Source organism: Calonectris borealis, chromosome 4 (assembly GCF_964195595.1).
Source record: "Calonectris borealis chromosome 4, bCalBor7.hap1.2, whole genome shotgun sequence".
NCBI classification, from domain to species: domain Eukaryota; kingdom Metazoa; phylum Chordata; class Aves; order Procellariiformes; family Procellariidae; genus Calonectris; species Calonectris borealis.
In genome coordinates this window covers 48,050,484-48,073,271 of record NC_134315.1, presented here as the reverse complement: position 1 = coordinate 48,073,271, position 22,788 = coordinate 48,050,484, and the positions used below count along the sequence as shown (strand labels likewise).

General features: G+C 37.1%; 1 protein-coding gene across 1 annotated transcript in view; it reads right to left on the bottom strand.

Moving 5' to 3' along the window:
* PDGFC (platelet derived growth factor C) overlaps positions 1 to 22,788 on the bottom strand; it is a 136,247-nt gene that overhangs the window by 45,541 nt on the left and 67,918 nt on the right. The window contains exon 2 of the mRNA XM_075149429.1: positions 10,879 to 11,074. Coding sequence (XP_075005530.1) covers positions 10,879 to 11,074 — 196 coding nt within the window. The remainder of the gene's footprint in view (positions 1 to 10,878; positions 11,075 to 22,788) is intronic.

Sequence of the window (22,788 nt, the reverse complement as noted above, 5' to 3'; positions counted from 1 at the left end):
AATGTCAGTCAGGATAAGAAATGTGTTTAGCTCTCTTTAAATAGAGATTAAGTTTGCTCTAAAAATGGCACATTATGAGTAGAACAGAGATACAAAACAAAAAAGTACATGAAATTTTATATCAACAGTACTAGTACTATATATCAAAGACAAAGATGAATTTGGGAAAATTGGAGAGGTTGGGAAAAAAAAAATACTAAAACCTCTGAATCAGCTTGCAAAAGATGCCCCAGTCCATTTACTTACCTTGGCCTTCATCTTAAAATCCAAAGGAAGAAGTTCCATGGGGGAGTAAGTCTCCATGAGTTTCCATCGCTCAGGGTTACTATGCTATGCTTACCTTTTTCCTATTTGACTACAGATTCTCCTGTAGCCATATAAAATACAGCAAGTAAAAAAGATTTTCCACAAAACTAAGAAGTCGCTTGCAAATGTTATTTTTCAAGGACTAGAAAATGGATAACATCTACACGAAACATTTTCTTGTACTGTTTCACCTCCAGTCTGTCTCCTTTCTGCTATTGACTTCATGTGTGGACCACAGATTTCTTTAGTATCCTGCACAAGTTATGAATTGAAATAATAATGCATGTAACAAAAATGGTAATAAGACAGAGTATTCTTACTGTGCTGCACACTAGTACTCCTATTCTTTGCCCACCCACCCCCCCAAGGAATACCCATACAATTTATTATTATTATTATGTACTTGACGGTATAACACCACATGGAAATGGCCGTCAGAATTCAGGGTCCTACTGCACTGGACAGTATACTCTCCAAAGCACATTTCCTTTCATAAAGAGGCAGCCTATTGCCCCAGACAGCGTACCAGCTCAGTATGTATCCCACGTAATACAGTACTACACTCTCCAGGTTTTGGAGAATGAAACGCCTTACCAACTTTTTCCCAGTACTTCTCTGGAAACTCTGCTGTATTTTATTTTGGGAATTACAGTGATCATAATAAATCACATGTTCCTACTGTACAGATCAATATTTTGTACAAAACCAAAAACATTAGGGGAGCTCAGTGTTCACACCAACAGCCAAGGTTGTAAAGCATTCTTTCTAATCTACTATAAAATTTCTACTTCTATTCACACTGCTCACAGTGGTCAATGTATCTGTTTCAGCTTCTGTGAATCCATAATCATGTTTTTACCATTGTTTTTCAAGCAGCATTTTAAATATTTATTCCAGTATCCCAAACAGTATTTTTTTCTTTATGCACAATCCTTATATCCTGGAATGTAGCTATTGCTCCAGTCAACGATGTGAAAACTAGTGGCTAAGCAATTTCCTAACAATATTCAAAAGTATATTTTAGAAAAGAACCACAAAAAATTCCTAAAGGGCATTTTTAGCATGTGAAGATTCACCCAGGGCAGGGCAGGCAGCACCCCTTCCCCTCAAGCACCCTCTGATGATACAGCAGCATTAAACTCCTGGTCAGGTTTCCCCTCTTCCTTTTCCCTCCTTCCTGTCTACCACAATGGGGATTGGGGCTCTATCTATGTTTATTTAAATGAAAACACTTTTATTTCTTTAGTTCAGTGATACAATAACATATGGTCTCTTGGCTGCTACACTAGCACACAGGATTTACCAATCCAGGACAGACCATTCGTCACGAAGTCCAATATCCTGCTTCAAGACAGGCTAATAATTGCTACTTGAACAGAAAGTGAAAAACCCCTATAAGGTAGCTGAGCAGTCGCACAACACTCCATGAGGCAGAAAAAATGTGTTCCCAACCCTAGCAGGAGATCAGTTTTCACCTAAAGAGTGTAAGGAGTTTCCTCTCACTTTAGTTTTCCTAGTTATAAGTTAATGGTCATAAAATCATGCAGACCTATTTTTAATCCAGCCACAGCATATGAATCAAAGGCTAGTCTGAAACAGTACTTCTTAATAATTGCTGCTAGTTTACTGGTCTCCCTGTTCTCATGTTACTGCCGGAAAAGATCTATTTATTTTACCTTATAAAACCTCTAGGACACTCCCACATGACCATCAAACCTTTTTTATAGTAAGTTATCTTCCCTTTTGCAATTTCTCATGCACATGCATCTTCTCAGATATCCTGATTATGATGAGAACAGATAAATGTAAATTGCATTACATTTCACTTTTACTTTATTCTAATGAAGCAGCATCAAGAGCAAGACAGGACTGTTACTGATTGTCTGACTGACAATATTTGCTGGTAATGTTATCTAACTACAGTTTCACATGAGCAACATACTTTGTTAAAATGCTGATGATACACATAAAGAAGCAACGACAGCATCTAGTGAGAGGGAGAGAGGAAAGTAAGAGGACAAGGCGGGGAAGAGAAAAAAGAAAAGCTGCGTAACAGGTGAAGAAACACAACTGTCTGTCTAGGAATAGGACAGTTGGTATGTCTGCTATTCCTGCTGATTGAACAGGAGAAAGCTGCTCATAAGTTTGACGGTGAGCCTATGGGCTTAAGTGTACTTAGACTTTCAGTAACCAGAAAACATCAGGGAGGGAATGCATGCTATGTATAAACTGGAATATATAGACACTACACGGGGTAACTTTAGATTATGCTGCTGGCCCTGCCTTGTCAGCTTGCATTTCTCTTGACATCGGGACTTGAGAGCCACACCAGAAACCGCAGGTGGCTACAGGGTCTGTCTACATCCCTGAGCTCAGGTGACGATGGCTCACAGCGTGTTTGTGTGCCCACTTATTAGAAGTAAATGTGTGTTATAAGTAGCAGGGCAGGAGCAGGGGAACTCCATCAATAACAACTGTTCCCAGAGTACCCTAGACAGAAGCAAGACCCAGTAGTGCCACACTCATTTTCAAAGAAAATAACTTTAGTCTACACCACTAGAAACACAGCCAACTATGGTAACATGAAACAATTTCAGAAGCAATAAATTAGGATTAGGACCGTTTACAAAAATATTTTGATACTGTGGACATAGTTTACTTTATTCAAACAGCTTGCTTGAGATTGAGAGGACCAGGAAGGAATTTAAAGAGCCTAAAATGTTTTTTAAGTCAATGAGTGTAGTCTCCAGTGTGAAAAAGGAGTAAGGGATTACGTCAACTGCCCACTCATCAGCAATCATTCTCCTAACACTCATCTGGGCTGTGAAAATAGATTTTAAATTACTTGTGAAATAATATCCATTATAGTGTCCTCTAGCAACAGTGGATACTGAAAATGAATGCTGGATTTACTGAAAAGGAGGGAAAAGTGAGTGGGCAAGAATGCAGTGATAGCCCCTAAATTTGTGCAGCATGTCCTTCTGATCACATCATGTAGGCTATGCTGTCCTCCCATTCCACTCAGAGAAGCATCTCCTTCTCTTTCCCTTTCTCACGTTGCACTTCGATTTGCTTAAGAGTACAATTTTGCAGCTATAAACCCTTTCTGCAGAACTGAGTTTACTCTTTTTGAAGCTTAAGAAATGTGTGTTACAGAGGAGTCTCAGTTATAACTGTACTGCGTTTTGGTTTTCTAATTTTTTACTTCTTTTACTGCCCGAGATATCTGCTTTGTCACATTTACAAAACTGTTATCATGAGAATGGTATTAAGCAACTTTTAATAAGCAGTAGAGAACCTAAAGGAATGTGTATACTTCTGGATACAGTACACACCTCTGCCACAGTGTGAACTACGGACAGCAGCTAAAACAGCAGAATGGGACCAGCTGAAAGATGAGTTAGTGTTTGAATCATTTGGTAATCAAATGTCATTTTTTTCTGGAATCATGAAAAATCCAAAAGAAAGAGCTTTCTTAAAAAAATAAAATAAAATAAAAAAAATTACAAGGAACCACACTTTTGTTCAATGAAATCAGAGTAGAAAAGAAACAGATCCAGTTACTTCTTTTGATGCGAAAAACCACTCATTTTTTCTTCAAAACACAGGAAAGCAGGATGCATGAGTCTGTTGGACTCTTCTGCATTAATTAAATCGAAATAATATTGTTACAACTGAACTCACATGAAAGAAATAACCTTTGTAGTGTTAATCTTTTTTCTTTATATGTAAAAGAACAATTTTTAGATAACCAAAGGACTCTGGTCCTAAACTAATCTAACTTCTTAAAAACTTTGATCCCCATCCCCCACTCTCATCCTCCATTTAAATCCATTCAGCATTTAAACCTCTCTTGAACTGGTATCACTATTCAGTTGTCTTGCAAATGGATTGAACAACTAAAAATCAAAACCAAAAAAATCAACCCCACAAACACCAGGAGAAGTTACTCCACCAGCTGCCTTAACACAAGTTTTATGGCATTTTCTACACACTGCTCCTAAAATGCCACCTTTCTGCCACGAGTAAAACATCAATGTTGCTACCAAGGACTTAATCTTAAATTAGCTATTTCATAATAACTCTTTCCTATCAGTATTTCAATTAATCTAAGGCACTTGAATGCTAGAATTCATCCCAGCCATTTAAATTATATGACCCCCTTTCAGATTTTGAATAAAAATAATTAAGAAGTAATCGGGGGGGGGAGAAATTGTGTTTGAGGAATGAGAGTTCATATGCTTTTTATAATTCCGTATATTAATGGAATCAATCCTATCCAAATGGATCTGACTCGCAGAACAGAGCTATAATAAATTTTAACTTTAGTATGACTTCATTTTTGCTGAAGAAGTTATAGGCAACGAAAGAGACATTTAAGTATCACTGATATGTAGAGTCATCTAAACAGAGCCCAGCCCACCTATATGTGTAGCATCTCATAAACCACGGGTGGCTAAAATTGAACACATTGAAATTCTAAGGCAACAGCTGTAAGAAAAGAGCTTTAAGGACTGGTCTTCACTATAACATTCATCTCCGTTCTCAGAGTCTGTGGGTTCTGGTGCTGACTTTTTTTTTTTTTCTTTCCAATTTGAAGCCTTAGAAATTTTGGGCGACTCTTCACTGTTTTCTGAATTTTCAAATAGAGGTGGCAGCAGCAACCCCCGCATCTTCAGAATTGGGGAGGGAGGGGAAAAAAGCAGCACAAATCCCAGCAGCCCAGCTGCTTAGTGACATGCGTCGCCATGAACATTCTCTGCACCAGTTCCTCTTTAAATACAGAGTTCATTTAAAGGTCTTTGTCCAGTTATTCAAAGCCAACTTGAACTTTGTACTTACCCAAGAGATAACTTCACCCTCTGTAATCACAGTTCACCAGAAGCATTTAAGACTGTCTGACAGTAAGGACAGTCCATCAGTTGTCTAGAAGACAATTTTCTTGGGAACTAGGCCTTGATAAGGAACTCACTGCCCGCAAAAGCCCCAGAATTAATACTTACTTTATGTGAAGAGTTATATTTTTTTCTGAATCTATGTTTGATATTAGTATGGTCTTCGCACATGCATCAATATTGCCTTTACAATGTTCTCAAGGCAAAACAAAAAATATATATATTTTTTTTTCCCCCTGGGGAGGTAAGGGGGTGGAATTTCATCTTTCTAGAAGAAAAAGACGCTGAAATTCTTCTTTCATGCATGCACTCTGTCGATGCCATAAGGTGCTTCCATGACAAGGGGACAAACAAAAGCAAAATACCTGTCCTCTTTTTCACTGAAGCACTTAGGAGTTGCAGTTATGCATCCATATTTTACTCCACGTGCTAGATGTACAGATTTGTAGTAATTACAAGAAAGGAAGCTGCACGTGGTGTAAGTTACTTATTTTGTCTTATATTACACAGAAAGGTGTAGAAAATTACATAACAAAATTTTTAGCCTTTTTATTGTGTTTACCATAACTTATCACTGCATAGTATGCATTTAACACAATTTATGTCAAAAAAAAGACAGCTAAGCAAATATTTTCCTTCTTCATAGCCACTGACTAAAGACAGTGTCTGTATATTTCTTCTTAATACACCTGTTTCAGTCTTGTCAGACAAAGCCAAATCTTCTAATTTTTTAACTCTTGGCAACAAATTCCTAATGATGCATTCATTAGGAAGACATATGACTGTTGAAGCAGGTTGGATTATGGTTTCTACCACAGAACCTTGATGTTCCCTGAATGGAAGGGAATAGCTTGGGCACAGTTCAGTCACAACAGATCTGAAGTGAAGGCAAGCAGCTTACAGAAACATTAGGAAAAGGGAGGTAGTGAATTTAATGCATGTAGCTCTATATCTTAAAGCATCATCCTGAGAACCCTCAGAGGAAGAACATTCTCGGTATTAAGAATTAAGTATTTAATTTGATGTGAAAAGGAAAAAAAAGTCACAGTACTACTCACATAGATTTTACCTCATGTTAGCACTGACAGCTGCCTTGGGCTTAACTAATTTTCTTCAGGCAAAAGTTCTACATATTGCACATATTAACTAGACAAGCTTTGGGAATTCTTTCAAACTTTATAGGTAAATGCTTCACTTATATAACTATATGAACAGATTCACATATGCAGCTGCTAAAAGCCTCCCCCCCCCCCCAAACCACACAAAACAGTCTATAGTTCATATTTTAAATTATTAGAGGGCTGAAAAGAGTCAGAAATGAGTAGCTATCCTAAAATGAAGATGATGGTCAAATGGCATCTATTATTCAACTGTCGGTTGGTTCCACATTCTTTCACTCATGTATTTACCATCTTATCTGCAGTAATTGCACTTTGGATTTGTGACACATTTCTGTGTTTTATTATATATAATAAAAGTCAAACAGACTGTAATCATCTGATGATTAGAAAGAACAGCTGCAACCACCACTAAGATGAACAACTAGAGCCATTCTGTGCACAGGGGGAGAGCCAGTTTGGCACATGTTACTAATGTAAGAAAGATTTTTTATTTTTTTTTTCTTTTTCTGTTGCAGCCTCGTGTACAACCTACTGACATCAGACTGCCTGTTAAAGGCAACTGTAGCATCCATGTTCTTCCTGGAAGAAAGCTAAATCTGTGTCTTCCCGTCACAGAGGAGTTTATCACAAAGCTTTTATCACTGCATGTTCTCAAAGACAGAAAGCAACAATTTTGGACAACAAGCAACCATTGAGCAAAAATCAGTCCCTCCCGGTCCGGGAGAGTTATGGCATCTCCCTGATAGTAGGAGCTGTCAGGCACAGAAGTCTAACGGCCTCATGATTAAAACAGCGTTGAGGGGCTAGCATCATGAAAATAATGCTAAAAACCTGTCATATCAGCTATCACATCAGCAGAAGAAAAGCTGCTTCTTTTCTTGATCAGAAAGGGTGGACATACAGAATGTAAATCCCCTATGCCTCTGTTAGCTAGAAACTCCCTTATGTAAGGAAAATTCACTGCCAGTTCTATCATCTGAACAATACTGCACAAAACAGCCAGGAGATTTTTCTCCTTTATTGTTTGTTTGGTTTGCTGGGGAATTTTTTTGTGCGTAACCTTTTTCTTTTGCAAGTCACAACTGAAATCAAACAAAGTGTACAAGGCTGAAATTCCTGCAATATTGCAGAGAATTATATATCCATATTATCAATCAAATAACCTAAATCTCTTCTGAGATACATGCATGGATCTGGTTTCCACATAAATTGAAGTTTGTGTTCACTTTGGAAAGGACACAGTGGGATTCTTAACATTTTGCCCATAGAAAGAATGCAGTGCAAATGAAGTAGAACTATTGTAAAAAAATAATTAGCTGTATTTTAAGCAATGGAGAGATGAACTGCAGAAATTTCAAGCACATCACAATTGTAAAACCAGGACAAAAATCACCTGGAGAAATACAGGCAAAATATCAGAAGTTTGTTCTAAAAACCCTATCATTTAAACTTGGTTTCCAAAACATACAGAACACAGCAATCATGCTTAAGACTGGTGACAATTAGCACAGCAATTAGTACTATGCATATTAATGCTGTTGCAGGTGAGGGTGGGTCAGGATGGCTGTTCATAAACATAGAATTTGCTGTAATGAAAATGCTCTACCTTAGTATATACTGTAAGTTGAATTGCAAGTAAAAACAGAGTAGAAAAAAAGCCATGCAGGTTCACTCTGATTCAGACTCAGGGAAGTATTTAAAATGGATACTAGACTGGTACCTTCAATGTATCTGTAAAATGTGATATTCATTCCAGATGAAAAGACTTCACAGAATAGCTTGAAATGTCAGAACTGACTTTAGAGAAATCCAAGTGTAGAGGTCAAGTCAGCCAGATACAGGCAAAAACTTGCCGTAGCTTCAGGATACATCTAGGACATTTCTTATTCACCACTACCATTGTTTTCCTGTTATAGAACTATGTTAAGCAAAAAAGTCTCATATAGCTGGATAAGTTTTTTTTTTTTTCCTACGTGTGAACAATATTTGAACTACTATGAGATTTAAAAGCTGTTAATTATCTTAAACCATATACGCCAGCATATTCTCTCATCGGCCCAGTGAGCTGACACTATGCAGGATGTTGCAGCCTGCAGCGATGATGGAGAAAGCTCTGGCATTGCACAGAAAGTGCAGCTTAAGAAGCAGGTAGAGGAACAGAAAACTGTGACAATGACCACTGCAGGTAACTCATGAGGTCCTTTCTTACACTGTAGAAGGGGAAGAAAGATATCCTGGAACAAACTGTACACTATTGCATAGAAAGTCTAATGTTACCGGGCTACAGTTTTTACCTAGTTTCAGTCATAGGTCACAACTAAAGTATCAGGTCGGTGTAAGGTATGGAGTTATAACACATTAAATTTCATGTCATATTTTATTCTGTCCTTTGTCATATAAACTTGCCTTTGGAGAAACTCTTGAGTAACTCTACAGCAACAACACTGATTTGTGTATTTCAAGACGGTAGAAATACAGTGGAGTAATAAATAGTATGGGACGCAGTAAAAAAAACCCCTCAATTTTTTTTCCAATACCTTCTGTAGAAAAGCTAAATAATTTTATTAGTAACTACAAGAGATAAGAAATGCAAGACATTACTTATAACGATAAGAGATTACTCTGATAACTGGTAACTTACTTGGCCTGTGTAGAATTGTTTCACGTAGTTAAACTCTCTGTGTTTTAGTTATTTCCTCAACTTGTCAATTATTTATATCCCCTTCACATCAAACAAGGTACACTTTCTCTTTCTTTACTTCAGTTTCTTTACTTCAGTTTGTCACTGAATTTAAATTTCATAGGTACTTTAGCTATGTTTTTTCTTTTGGTTAAAAAATACAATAATAACTCTCTTTTTCAGAGGGTCATCTCTTCCAAGCCAAAAAGCCCACGGTGCCCTCCACAGTGCACATATCAGGAATTGCATTCATACAACTTCCTTGTATCCCTGCACAAATACGAGCATGATAAGATTACGACCGGCTGAAGATTATGAGTGACTTATTTCTGTTTCTTAATTTGACCGGTTCTTTTGTATTCAGCACATTGTTTACTTAAAATAAATGTACTCCCATTAAAATACTATTCTAGTTGTAATATTAAAAATATTTTAACTTATCTTACTTTTTTCTTTGCAAGTGGACGAATGAGTCACCCTACCTGGATTTTCTTTCACTTGCCACTTCACTCTGCCATATGCAAAGAAAAGAAAAAGCAAGCTAAGTTTTCATTTAAAGAAAAGAATTATTGCGCAAAGGGAGTGCACTCATCTGAGCAAACATATGTTTATAGTACTTAGTATTTTAATTATATTTGATATGGCCTTGACAATTACTCCCTTCAGAATTATGAAAGAAAGATATCTGTCCATCTGTTATGAACCTCAGCTCCCAAATAAAGGATAAGCGCAAAAGTAACCTCTAAGAAATTCGAATTTGTTACCAAAAGCTGATTCAAGATATAAAACCAACCGAATATCAGTTAGTTAGAAAAACAGAAAGCAAGAATCAAATCAAATGTGTATGCAAGTACTCAAAAATAAAACCCCAAACAGAAAAAAAAACAAACCAAAACAAACTACTTTGAAAGAAAAATCTTGTGTGAAGTACCTCTCCAGGAACACATCAAAGCAGGATATGCCATTCAAATGACATATTTTATCTGTTACTTAATTTACTGAAAAGAGTTCAGACAACGTACCACTATTCACACATTGGGCTTTTTTTACGATGTGTTGCTATGATGGCAGGCAGATACAGGATACAAGAGTTTAGGAACTCTCCCCTTTCACCTACCAACAGGAAGCATATATAATGCCAGCCCCTACTGCCTCACAAAATATCCAAAACATGATCAATCAGATGGCTTGGTTCAGAACTACATCCATCCTGAGGCCTGTTATGTCACGGTTGTTTCTCTCCCAAGCTACGAAGCCTTCAGCTGCGAATCATAGGAAGGAAATACAGATTCCACAGGTCCTACAGAAACCTGTGCCAGTGATTAAACAGGCAGAATACTTACTGAAGTAGGGAAAAAACAATACCATTGAGGAATGTCAATTAATGCAATACTGTAAGTGCTGTTTTTCATAGAAAACTGAGAACTTGACCATTAAAGGCCATTAAAATACTGTGCAGTAGGGTGGGGTTTTTTTTGAACAGGGATGTTGTACTTTGTGTCGTAACCTGAAATCCACTTCAGGTAACTTCCTTACCCAAATTTTCTCTGTAGGAATTAGACATTCATTCCTCTAACATTCTGTCAAGAATATTTTCCCAGGTGTCAAAACTTTTATTTGAGAGAGAGATTAAATATTTCATGTTTTTGGATCATAATGTATCTGTGTCCCAGATACTGAATGCAGAAGGAAAATGGGGGGGGACCCCAAAGCTTCAAGCATGAAATCCTTCTCTAGCACTGCAAAATAATACTTTAAAAGATGCATTTTATAAATATATTGACATGCAGGTGTCACATTGTTGCAAAACTCGAGCAACACTTTTGTTCCATCCCCCAAAGCTCCCTTCAGATTTTTCTAAGTTAAAGTAACTTACTTGCAAATGTCATCTTCTGGGTCCTCAAGCCCAAATCTTTCATCAAAAGTAAGCTGTATCCATACATTTTCGTCCACTGCTACTAATCTCCACACTAGTACAGTATTGCGTGGGTATGTGTGTGGAAACTTGGGGCTGTGAATACTTCCATTAGTAGTCACAGTAATTATCTTCTCATGCTGAGGATCCTGCACACCTATAGTAAAGACAGAAAACAGATGCATCAATACTCATTTCTTCTCCTTTTCCTAAAGTGTTTGTACAGTATGCACAGATAAAGACACTTCTGTTTTGTTTGCTTTTCTTCATCTTGCAAGGAATTTCTGCTTAGAAAATCTATATAGTAACAACCCAAAAGTGATAAGTATTACTTTGCTGGCAAAAAGTTATTCAAACCCAAGCCTCAACTGCTGTTCAGAAAGCAGAACAGAAGTTCAAGTGGAGATAAGAGAAATGTGACAGCAAACACTTGAATGCAAGACTGGACTCCTCACAGAAACCCAGCAGCCCAAATGACTGCATCACGCAGCCTGCTGATGGTTTCAGTTCTTTATTACTGGAGAGTGCACAGAGATCAGGGAGAGGGTACAAGGAGAGGTCTGCTCACAGCTACCTGTGAAGAATTTTGAGGAATGCCCTCAACTGAGACTAAACACACGTAAAATTAAATGAATGTTTTACAATGCAGCAGCAAATGAATTTAAAAGAAATAAGCCAACTGCATTTGATTTTTAAAGCACACACATTGAAACTACTGAAAAAGACCTCTTCAGGTCATGAATTCATAACCGCGAGGAATTACCAAAAGGAAAGGACTCCTTTGGTGAGCAGCAGCTGTGCCTTTCAGAGCCCCAACACCTCTCTTCACAGTAACTCAAGAAACCTCGTTCTCAAGTGCCCAATATTCACAGGAATTCACATTCAGTGGCTGGAATCAGCTCATACGGGGTATTTAGCTGCAAAAAACAGCCGCTGACCTAATCTGGATACATTTTAACATTTTGACATACAATGATGAGATCTCTAAACCACAAAATTTAATTCCATCAAATGAAAAAACCCTCCTTATGCTATAGCACATGACTTTTACTATCTGGCTTTTTCTAAAAACCTGTATACAGTCAAGTTTGACATTTCAGTCAGTAAATCATAGGAATTCTCAGAGTTACCTCTTAATAATTTTAGTAACAAAATAAGCTTGTAGTTTCGTACCGGAGAGAAATTAATATTATTTTGTTTTCAGCTATTCATTGTCTCTTGCAGCTAGATACTTTATCTTATTTTTCTGATGGTTTATAACCAGCATTATGGTGAACATTCATTTGAAGCTATGTAAGACATATGATTCAGTCTACAATGAAAACATACACTGCAATTGTACCTTATTATAGCCACATGTAAAGGATGACAGCTAAATGAAGGTACTGCAAGAAAAGAAGGCCTAGAAACAGCGTTTCTATTTTAAAATAATTAATCTATACTTAAATGTAATTTTAAAGTCGGATGGACTTTTGCCTTCTATTCTGATGGATTGGTGCCTTCTACTTGTGGTATGAAAATGGTAAATTTTCTTTTAAGTGGAATTGCTGTGTATATAAAACTGATGGAGTCTGGTCTTGCCTTGCAGAGGACTGACTGTCTTGTGTACAAATAAGACAGGACAGCATGCAGTAATAAGTAAAAAAGCACAAAAAAGGCACAAGCAACATATTCATAATTTAGACACTTCATTGGGCTTTTGTTAGCTGAGTCACAAGCATTCTTCTATAATGTATAGTATGTCAGCTGAGAGCTGCACGCTAAACACAGGAGCCAACAATAATAAAAATTACTTTCCCAGAGATCAGTACACCAGACTGCTATTTCCAAAGTATGCAAAGGACCACCATTTCAGACAAACATGTCAACATGTGGTGTCTGACAATACTATAGTCAGTGGTTCGTTTTGTCTTTAAAAGCACACACAGGAATACAAACCATGTTATATTTCACAACACATTAAGAAAGTGTTTTCTTTTGTATCATCAGGACAATGATAACAACAGCAAGTAAAGACTGTAAATAGGCCAAACATATCAAAGGAGAAGTCAATAAAAAGGGGCAAAGGAAAGAAAAGATATATGGCAATTTAGTGAACAGAAGTTGCGGCATCTCCGATGTCTTCAGCTCCTCCATTTGTAAAGGAAAAATATCTATTTATTTTAGCACACAACAGTGTTCCATGAACATACCAAATTCCCCCACACAACACTTGCTCCATTTCAAATATTTGCTCTTGCACAGTGGAATTTCTTCTCTTACAAAAGAATTATTTTGTATAACTACAAAGGCAAGTAATTGCTGTTACTGGAGAATGAAGCTTGTTATTTGTCTTCAGATAAGCTGCAATATTCCTTTTTATCCTTTCTACATGAATTGTACCATTGTACCACAAAAAGCTAGCCTTTTCCTACTGAGTTCATGCATGTTCTGAACATTTCTTTTAAGGAATTTGTGTGAAGAGCACAGCTACCTGAACGTGGCTAAGATGAGACTACAGTCTCTATTCTTTGTGGAATGACTTTGCAATTCCTGGCTTCATTTTAGGGATAAATCAGCCCAAGTTACACTTAAAAGGGAGTAACGAGTTCAGTTAGATTTACAGCGGTCAGCTGTATAACTCCAAAGCTATATACATTGCTGCCGTGTCTCTGCCTTTCTATTAACAACCATCCTCCCCACCCTCCCCCCGCCCCCCCCGCAAAAAAAAAAGAAGAAAAAAAAAGATTATTACTGTAGAGACAGCATTGAACAACCCTGAAGGCAAGGCAAGGACTAAGGTAGGCAAGGCACCATCTCAGCCAGGGGCAACAATACCACACAGGGGAAATGGGGACATTCAAGGACCAAAATAATGTATTTGCAACTTCAGTAAAAAGCTTCATCAGAAGACGGGCAACTGAGATCACCTGCAGGAGAAAGTCTTGGAAACGAGGCACACTAGATGAGAAAAATCCCTAAGCTGACCAGGGATAGGACACGGTTACGCGTATTAGGAAAGGACAGCACACACTTAACAGAGCCTGAAGTTGAAGAATGAGTCGCCGCAGTCGTCTTTGATGTGGTACAAGATGCTATCACCAGATTTATATATCTATCAATGTAGAAAGCCTGCCCCTGAAAATTACAAGATTCCAGGCATTCTGAAAGCACGGCAGTGCCTAACCCTTCCACTAACGTAGTAACGCAGATGAAAAACCACGGTATCACCAAACAGATCAGCAGATGCCACTGTAAACTGAAATTAAACCCACCGACTAGACAAGCTCACTCCTGCCTACTTCAAAGTAGGTCTCTTCCCCCATGGGCACAACACATTTCAAAGATCAGCGCTGACACTTTTTAAATATAGCAAATACCTCTTTCTTAGTACATCGCAATCACTACATTTTAGCGAGGGTCATGGGTAAAACTCAGACGAATCACATACAGTTCAGGAGACAGATGAGGAGCTGCAGAAGAAGAGAGGAGCACCGAGGGTGGAGTAACGGCCTCGGCACAGATTCACTTAAGGGCTGATTCACTTAAGAGATCACACAGTACTGGTAAAATAGATTTTTAAAACTTTTTGCTAAACCTACACTAATTTCACAACAGGACAAGATGAGAGTACTGCTAATCACGCGCTGTTAATATATTATTTGGTATATTCTATTCAATAGACCTTAATTATGAAAATCAACTTTTAGGCCTTCAGAAACAGCATTAGCTCACTTGTGGCTATCACTGCTTTAAAAAAAAACAAAAAAAAAGCCAAATTCAAACATAAGAAAAGTTTCAACTCTAAATATTTACCAATTAATATTAGAGCTTTATCAGATATACAGTATTGTTGCAGTATGAGTCCTCTGCTTTAAAACTCAGAAACAAAAGATGACAGTAACTACTCGTTCGTTACCACAGAACTTCAAAGGGAAGCAGGTTTTTTTAATTAATCAAAAGGATTTCCTGACAACATTCCCATATAATTTTTACAACACTCCACATACGTACAGAAACCAAGACTTTGTAGAAGAAATTCTTTGAAATGTAACAAAACGTGCCATTTCTTCCTCTTTCACCAGACTTTCAAAAAGCAGCAAGCCTACTTTCAAAAGCAGTAACTCAAGGCACACAGGGGTACCTCTTTCTGTCCTCTGTCTCTGGTTCAGTTGCCTCCAGGCACTTCTTAGCTATTACCTGAATGTAACATCAAAATGATATTTAACTCTTTTGCTGTGTACAAAGGAAAAGCTGGAAAATGGTCTGTTACTGGCAGAAAATTGAAGACAAATAGCTCTGTTTGATATGGTTCATAGGTAAAGTGGATATCAGGGCAAAGTCACTCAAAATCATGCAAATGCTGCTTTGAAGGGACCTCTGGAGACCTCCAGTCCCAGCTCCTTCTTGGGTTACTATTCCTGCTCACACCATAGCAGGTCACCCATTTGAGGGTTGGCATTTTCTAGTCGACGCTCAAAAACCCCCGCGGATGGAAACTCCACCGGGCCTTGGGATAACCTGTTCCAGTGCTCTACTACCTCCCTAGGCAAGACGTTTTTCCTAATGTCCAATCTGAACTTCTCGAGCTGCAATTTTTAGCCACGGGGGTTTTGGGGGTTTGTTTTGTTTTCACATTCTGTGCCGCTACCAGGAAGAGTTTAACTCGGTCACCCTTGCAACTGCTCTTCAGGCAATTCGGGGCCTGCTATTAGACTGCCCCATAGCCTCCTCTTCCCCAGGCTGAATGCGTCCAGCTTCCTCATCCTCCACTCTCTGCCTGCCACCAACTAGATGCTGAGCCTTCAAGCCTGGCAGTCCAGCCAATTTTCAACCTACCTAACATGCAGTCTGTTCTTCCAAACCATTATGCCTCCAGTACCACAAGAAATGCTTTTGAAGCACACAGGGTTTGTTTTCATCACCACCTTTTCAAGTAGTGAGCAAAGAATATTTCATACAGGTTTGCTCTATCTGTCTCCTAAGATAGCTTTCCTAAGTGGTATGGTTTGTGGCTTTCCTGGGTTAAATCTCTGAGACACATCTAGCCTTCTGTGGATTTTCCATTTTGAGTAGCTTCTATGCTTTGATATAGCTACCTGTTTGAAATCTTGGCATGATTCTTCAGGTATTAGTAAGAAGCAAATATAGAGAGAAGTGCACAAGCCTGTAATACACACACACACACATATAATATACACACATGACCTGTCAACTATCACAATGTGATAAATTCAACTTCTAACTAGAAATCTGCTAATTTACAGAGGTATTTATTACCTAAATTAGCAAACGTAACAAATACAAACATATAAAGTATTATACAGATGTAAAGTAACAAATTAGAAACATGTAGGAGAAATATTAAGTCTTGATTAGATTACTCCTTCCTCTGACATATACTTACCTCACACACTTGAAAAGGCATGTAAAAAAATTCCAGTCCACACAATTCAAGATGAATGTATAGAGGATTGTATTTGTTTTTTTTAAATCCTACAATTCAACCTATTCCTTTTTTCTTCAGTTACTATTTTGAGTTCAAACTTGTGCTGCACCTTAGGCACTGAGTATCATACACTATTTAACTGCCGGCTAAACATCTTTCTGCTGAAGCTATGTAAAGAACATTATGTGAAGGACTGCACACAGATGAAGTGAACAGAGAAGTAAAAGCTTTCTAATCAATCTTCAGGAACCCTGAGTTTTGGCAGTTTGCCCAACAGGGAAGGACAAAAGTAAGAAAAAGAAAGGGGAAAAAAAAAGAAAAAAAAAAAAAGATAGACATCATTTAAGAGCAGAGCACGGTACTGTATTAACAGATTTAATAAAGTTTCCAAACAGCTGCATGACTTAACATCTTGCAGAAGATAACCATGACTAATCATACACTAACAAACCTTCTTTGATTCCAAATTGCATCAAGAAACAAAAATGAGTTTATACTTTTACTTTACAAGTTTATGCTTTATAACCTTCAAGTATTCGCCAGCCCTTTGCCTAGTACTCTGGCTTCTGCTCAAAGAAGAGGATGGCAATTAAACAGGGGGTTTTGTGCATGGTAAATCTTCTCGCAATAAAAGTAACCTCTATTGAGATCTGTTTTCAGACCAAACTCTTTTGGAAGGCGGTCTTGGTCCTGAACTTCTCAATATCTTTTAAAACTAGATAAATACTACATTTTAGCCAAGATAAAGAATTCCTTTTGCTAAATGTTAGATGAGGTAACTTTTTGGTGTTATCACATGCTCTAAGATTTAATTATTCTAGAGTGTTTCAATAAGCATTTATTCCAATGTCCACAGGTAAAGGCTTGGCTGCACTGGAATCAATATTAAAGCTCCTGCTGACTTGAATATGAAGGGAATTCCATCTATATTAAATACATAAAGCTGTTGGAATAATTATTTTGTAATAGACTGACAATAATATAATCCGCTTTTTTCAGTCATGGGCCAATAATTATTCTGAAAAAAAAAAAAGTTTTATTAGTTTATTAGTATGTTGCATATTCCTATAATAAATATACATTCCAGTCATTCAAAAATTAACAAAAAGCCCTGCAATATGACAATTAGCAGTTAAACTTACTATAGCAATATTCTCCTTTTCTCTTATGGATAAAACAAACGTCAAGCTGGTCCTTTTGATAATATTTTTTCACATTTGTTCTTGCCTCAGTTTTTTCCTAATAACAATATTATACAGTAAGTAGCCATCACATAACATACAGATTCTAGTCAAGGGCTGCTCCCTATCTGTGTCCTCTTTCATTAAACTGCTAGTTTGAGTGACCCGAGTCATCTCAGACAGGTAAGGCATCACTTAAGGAAAGAAAATTCTGGCCTCTTCCCCCAACCCAAAACTATTTAGATATTTAATGAATTAATCCACAATCATGAGTTGTGCTGGAGGTGCAAATGAAGAGGGAAGGATGTAACATTTCCAGTAGAAAGTGCTGTGGAAGTTTTATAGGCACTATATTATAGTTAATTCCAGTAAGAACAGAATTATTTGTAGGTGCACTGCTATGCAGAAATGCAAAAGTATTTACAACTGTAAGAGCGTACATATTTAAAAGATTACAGATTGGATGTAAAAGAGTCTCCTTGCCAAATACAGGCAGAATAAAACTGTGAGACGCTAATCTGATTCCACATCTGTACTTTGTAAGCAAAAAGAAAGCACATCAGGCTATCACTGATGCACAAACTTTTAATTTTTAACATTATTTTCTGAAGAAATATTCTTCAAGAGAAGAATAATTCTTATTCTCTATTTTTCATTAGTCATATATGGTTTGGACAAGAGCTGGCCATTTGACTCTCATCTATATGCCTTTACTGTATTAGATACTGTAGAAGAATCATTCAAAGTTCACCAGCCAGGATGAATGAGATAGAACTAAAGATACCCGTTGTATGCACAGCAAAAGAACAGCTGTTTATACCCCTATTTTTCTTCACTTTAAATGATTTACAATTCATTTACATTTACAATATAGTCTCTAAATGCCCAAGTAGTATCTGACAAGAAGAAGCCATAACAAAATGTGTAACTACTCAAACTATTTTTTTTAGTTTTTTTTAGCGGGAAGGGATGGAGGGAGAAAGAGTGGAGAGGAGAGAAAGAAGGGAGAGGAAAAGGAAAAAAGGGGAAAAAACACCATTCTGAATGAATCACTCCCCCTGCCTTTTCAAGGATTGGCAGATAGTAAACAGCTCCATGATCAATAGTATCAAGGGCAGACAATAGATATAATCAGCCTAAATACCTGACCTTCACCCATCAATGGCATGAGGTCATCACGATTTCCTCATCTTCCTACAACAAAACCTCTTCTTCCACTTCCTCATCTTCCTACCACAAGACCTCTCTTAACATTTTTCTTTTCTGCTATATTCCAGAGCATCAATCCGCTACATAATATTTTTGATATTTTCTGTATCCTATTTTCTCTTCCCCTGTGGAAGGAGGAAGTGTTTTACATATTCTGCATTCACAAGTCCCTCTATAAGAAACGACATGAATAGATATTGAAAACTGTCAAAGTTGAAACAAAGCTTAATAGTACACAGCAATAGATCCATTTTCCAGGTGCATCTTGTGGAAGACCAGAACAGCAGGAGGTTCAGTCTTATTCAATTATGAACAGGTAAAATGAGTAGTCCTCAATGATAACGAAGCTCAGAAAGGGATGGGCTTTTGAAAGCTACTTACTCAGGTTTTAGCAAACACATGATTAAAATAGTCTGGGATAGGAGGAATTGCAAGTCTCTCTGGAAAAGTACAATTTACTAAATGTTGTCAATAAAAAAAGACATGCTGTAAGATTTAATGTGGAGAGACCAGGAAGCAAGAACAAACAGTAAACCAGGAAAAAGGTTGCCCAGCTGGAGAGATGTATACCTACTAAGAGATAACAAAGTTATTTATTTACTTTATAAAGAAAAAAAAAAGTATTTTTAAAGTCTTAGGTGTTTGGGAGGTTTGGGTGGAAAGTGAGTGAATATTTTCAAATATGTAATCTTTCCAATTCTTCTGCTACTCAAAATAGGTGTGGTTTTTTTTTCTATGGGAAACTGATTTAGCAAAGCTTTGAAAAAACTTAACTAAATTCTTAAAGGTAAACAAATATCAACAGAAATTATAACTAAAAATAGTATCTATGGCAACAACAGAAACTCAAGTGAATGTGAAAAACATCACATATAAATGCTAAAACCCAGCACTTCCAATTTGTTTTCAATTTTATTACGACAGTACTTACAAGCTATATCCAAAATTAGCTTTGTTAGTACTAGAGACCACACACATGCCCACACAGTATCAGCCAGTCTGTCTTGAAAGACTGTACATACCAGCCAAGGCAGAAAGGGACAGGGAAACAGAGCAGTATTACCCCGATTTTCCAGACTGTGCATGGCACAGAGTGGTTAAAAGTGCAAGATGATAACTTCAACAAAACCATGAAATGAACCTGGATCTCCTTTCATCTCAGTTAAAAGCATTAGTTTCAATGTCATCTCTTAAAACCTACTTGTATCTCATTTTCTAACACTAGCTATGGCTCCCTGTACGCTTTTAAATGGATGTGATTCATGTCTTTTACAGAAAAAATTATTTAAAATCTGACCCATTTGAAAATTTCACTTCTTGATCTTAAGTCAGACTTTGTTGAAAAGCAAGGCTTAATTTTATCATGGCCCTTTTCTTTATGGTTCCTTCAGTTTATATTGTGCAGCACTTGTTAAGAGCAGACACTAGTAAACATTTGGGAAAAAGATTATCCATGGTCCATGTGGAATTCAGTCTGAATAAATAGACTCTATGGATACGGTATGTGTTAAACAGCTACATCTCATTTTAGGTATTATTCAGAATGAAAAATATAATCCTGTCCTGATCATGTTTCAAAGCGGGGGTGGGGGGGGAAGATAAAACTACTACCCTAATCTTTAGAAATACCAGTCCTGAAATGCTTTGGTTTGCTTTTTCCATTGTTTTGCTATTTGTGTGGATTTTATTTTTTAATTCGTCACACAGTAGAGAGCTATAATGATAGCAATTCAAACATTTATGAAGATCATCAGTCATATTTTAAGTTCTGAAAAGAAAGTGTTGTTCAAGACAATTTTGAAAAGCGTTACTGCCTAGCTATATGAAAATATAACTCTAGTTAACATTTTTAGTCAGAAAATTACAGTGATGAAGTTATGTAAGGGGAGACATAAAAGAAAACCAAACAATTAAGGGTTTTGTACACTACAATTGAAGGTGTGACAGCAGCACATGTGGGGCTAGTTTTAACTATAGAGCAAGCATAACTATAACAATGCATCCAATGTGGCATTCAGTTCACTGTCAAAAATGCAGAGGGTCCTAAGCAAACTACAAAGTTTATGCCAAGCTCTTGGTACAGAAATAACATTGCTACTGGAAACTCCAAAAGCCAGCTTAAAGCTGCCTCAGGCTTGCATTACGTATACAGAAAATGTACCTCCAGCATATCGTTATGTTAAAAAGGCAAGAGAAACAAAGAAAGTACTATAAAAAAATTATTTGGCATCTGTTTACATATTTTCTGAACTGGACTACACTATACTTCCAAATTAAAAGACAAAAAAACATTACAACTTTAATATCCATTAAAGCGAAAAAGATTTTAGCTGGTGTTAGCCTGCTAAAACAAAGCTTTTGGAAGAATATAATGCCTTCATCTCATTAAAATTTGATTGTTAGAAGATGATTTGGCAGAAAGTGGTCATGCAGTATCAATACGGATCTGCAGAGATGAATGCAATGCAACTGTTATTGAACTGGAAGAACTTCAAGCAGACAGAATTTAGCTCAAAATCAAACTTGAAACACTCATTTCTAGTATCTTTGCATGGAAGATTAAATCCTGCAACATTCTAGAAAAGTACTCTTCCAGAAGAGGATTGGCATGTCTAGAAGCAATTCAGAAAGGAAGCACAAGTCCAGCTACAAAAGACAATCTGTCTTTCTGCAAGGAGAAAATGAGAAGGTTTTGTACAGTATAAAATCGCCATATGGAGGAATAATACTTTTTACAACTCCTTCTGTTAACATGCATCTCTGATCCTGCTGGTTATTGAACTCGTGTACATGAACACCAAGGATATCTTTTATAGACAGGTCACAATGACAAGCAATCAATATTTAGAATAACTGATGAGAATTTTCTTCGGATAGGACAAAATTTCTAGCTTCAGTGAGAGAACTCTTACCATTCTCTCTAACTTTAGGTAAGTAAAATACATGCCATTTTCTGTTTATTGCAAGTGGTATGAGCCTATTCAGCCTTTTTTCACACCAGGGACTTCATGGAAGTCAGATGAACAATCTTCTCTCATTTGTACACAATTTATCCTTACTTTATCCTGACCTTTCTATTTTTCCAAAGATAGACCATAAAGGCATACTAAAGCAGCCATAAGAAACCTATGTCCCATAGCATGTGCAATACAGTAGCCTATTTTAAGTAAAACCACTTCCAAAAGACCCTTTTGCTAATCTACTACAGCAGGTGTCCTTGAGGAGGACTAACAGCAGGGCCCTGAGGACCATCACAGTCACAACTTACGCCACTGAAAAGATTATACGGAGTGTTGTGGTCTTCAGAAACCTATTGTTATACTGATGTAGGCTTCATTCCCCAATGCTGCCATTATTCACTTTATTTCGTTAACTCATGATTTTATTTATTCACATATTCACATACGTTTATTACTTATTTCACACATGAAGCTCAAGCTTTTATCCCTAGATCTTCTGACATTTTTTTCTGCCTACCTTTAATATCAAAATCTTCTTATAGAGTTACGTTTAACCCAAGATCAAGAAGCCTTACATGGGATCATCTGAAAAAGCTCCACAGTTGTAAAATGAAAAGTGAAATTTGAAACTCTTAAGTCACTCCATTATCGCTAGTTTCAGGTAAGTTTCCCATTTGTCAACCTTTTTAAAACTACCCAAGGGAAATGTCTGTGGTGTTCCCAAGGGTCTTGGCAATGCTGTACAGAGATGTATTCCTTTAACATAATTTGCTCAATCAACAGTAGCATCTAAAGCTACTGTTCAGTTTGAACTCTAGCATGCCAGGTATGCTGCTTTCCACAACAGTCTTATCCTCAGTGTTATTCAGGATCATGTTTATGTAACAGATCAGTATTCAGCCAGATCGGTCACTTTACCTTTTTTTAAACTTTACCCTTGTTAAACTATCCATTATATTCTTCAGCATTCTTCAAATTCTTTGGAAAACACATATAGGCATATGGGAGGGTTGGGGGAAATCAATGGTTAAAATGCATTTTGCACAGTTCCCCTGTACTCCTGGAGAACAAACAAACAGTATAAAATGAAATC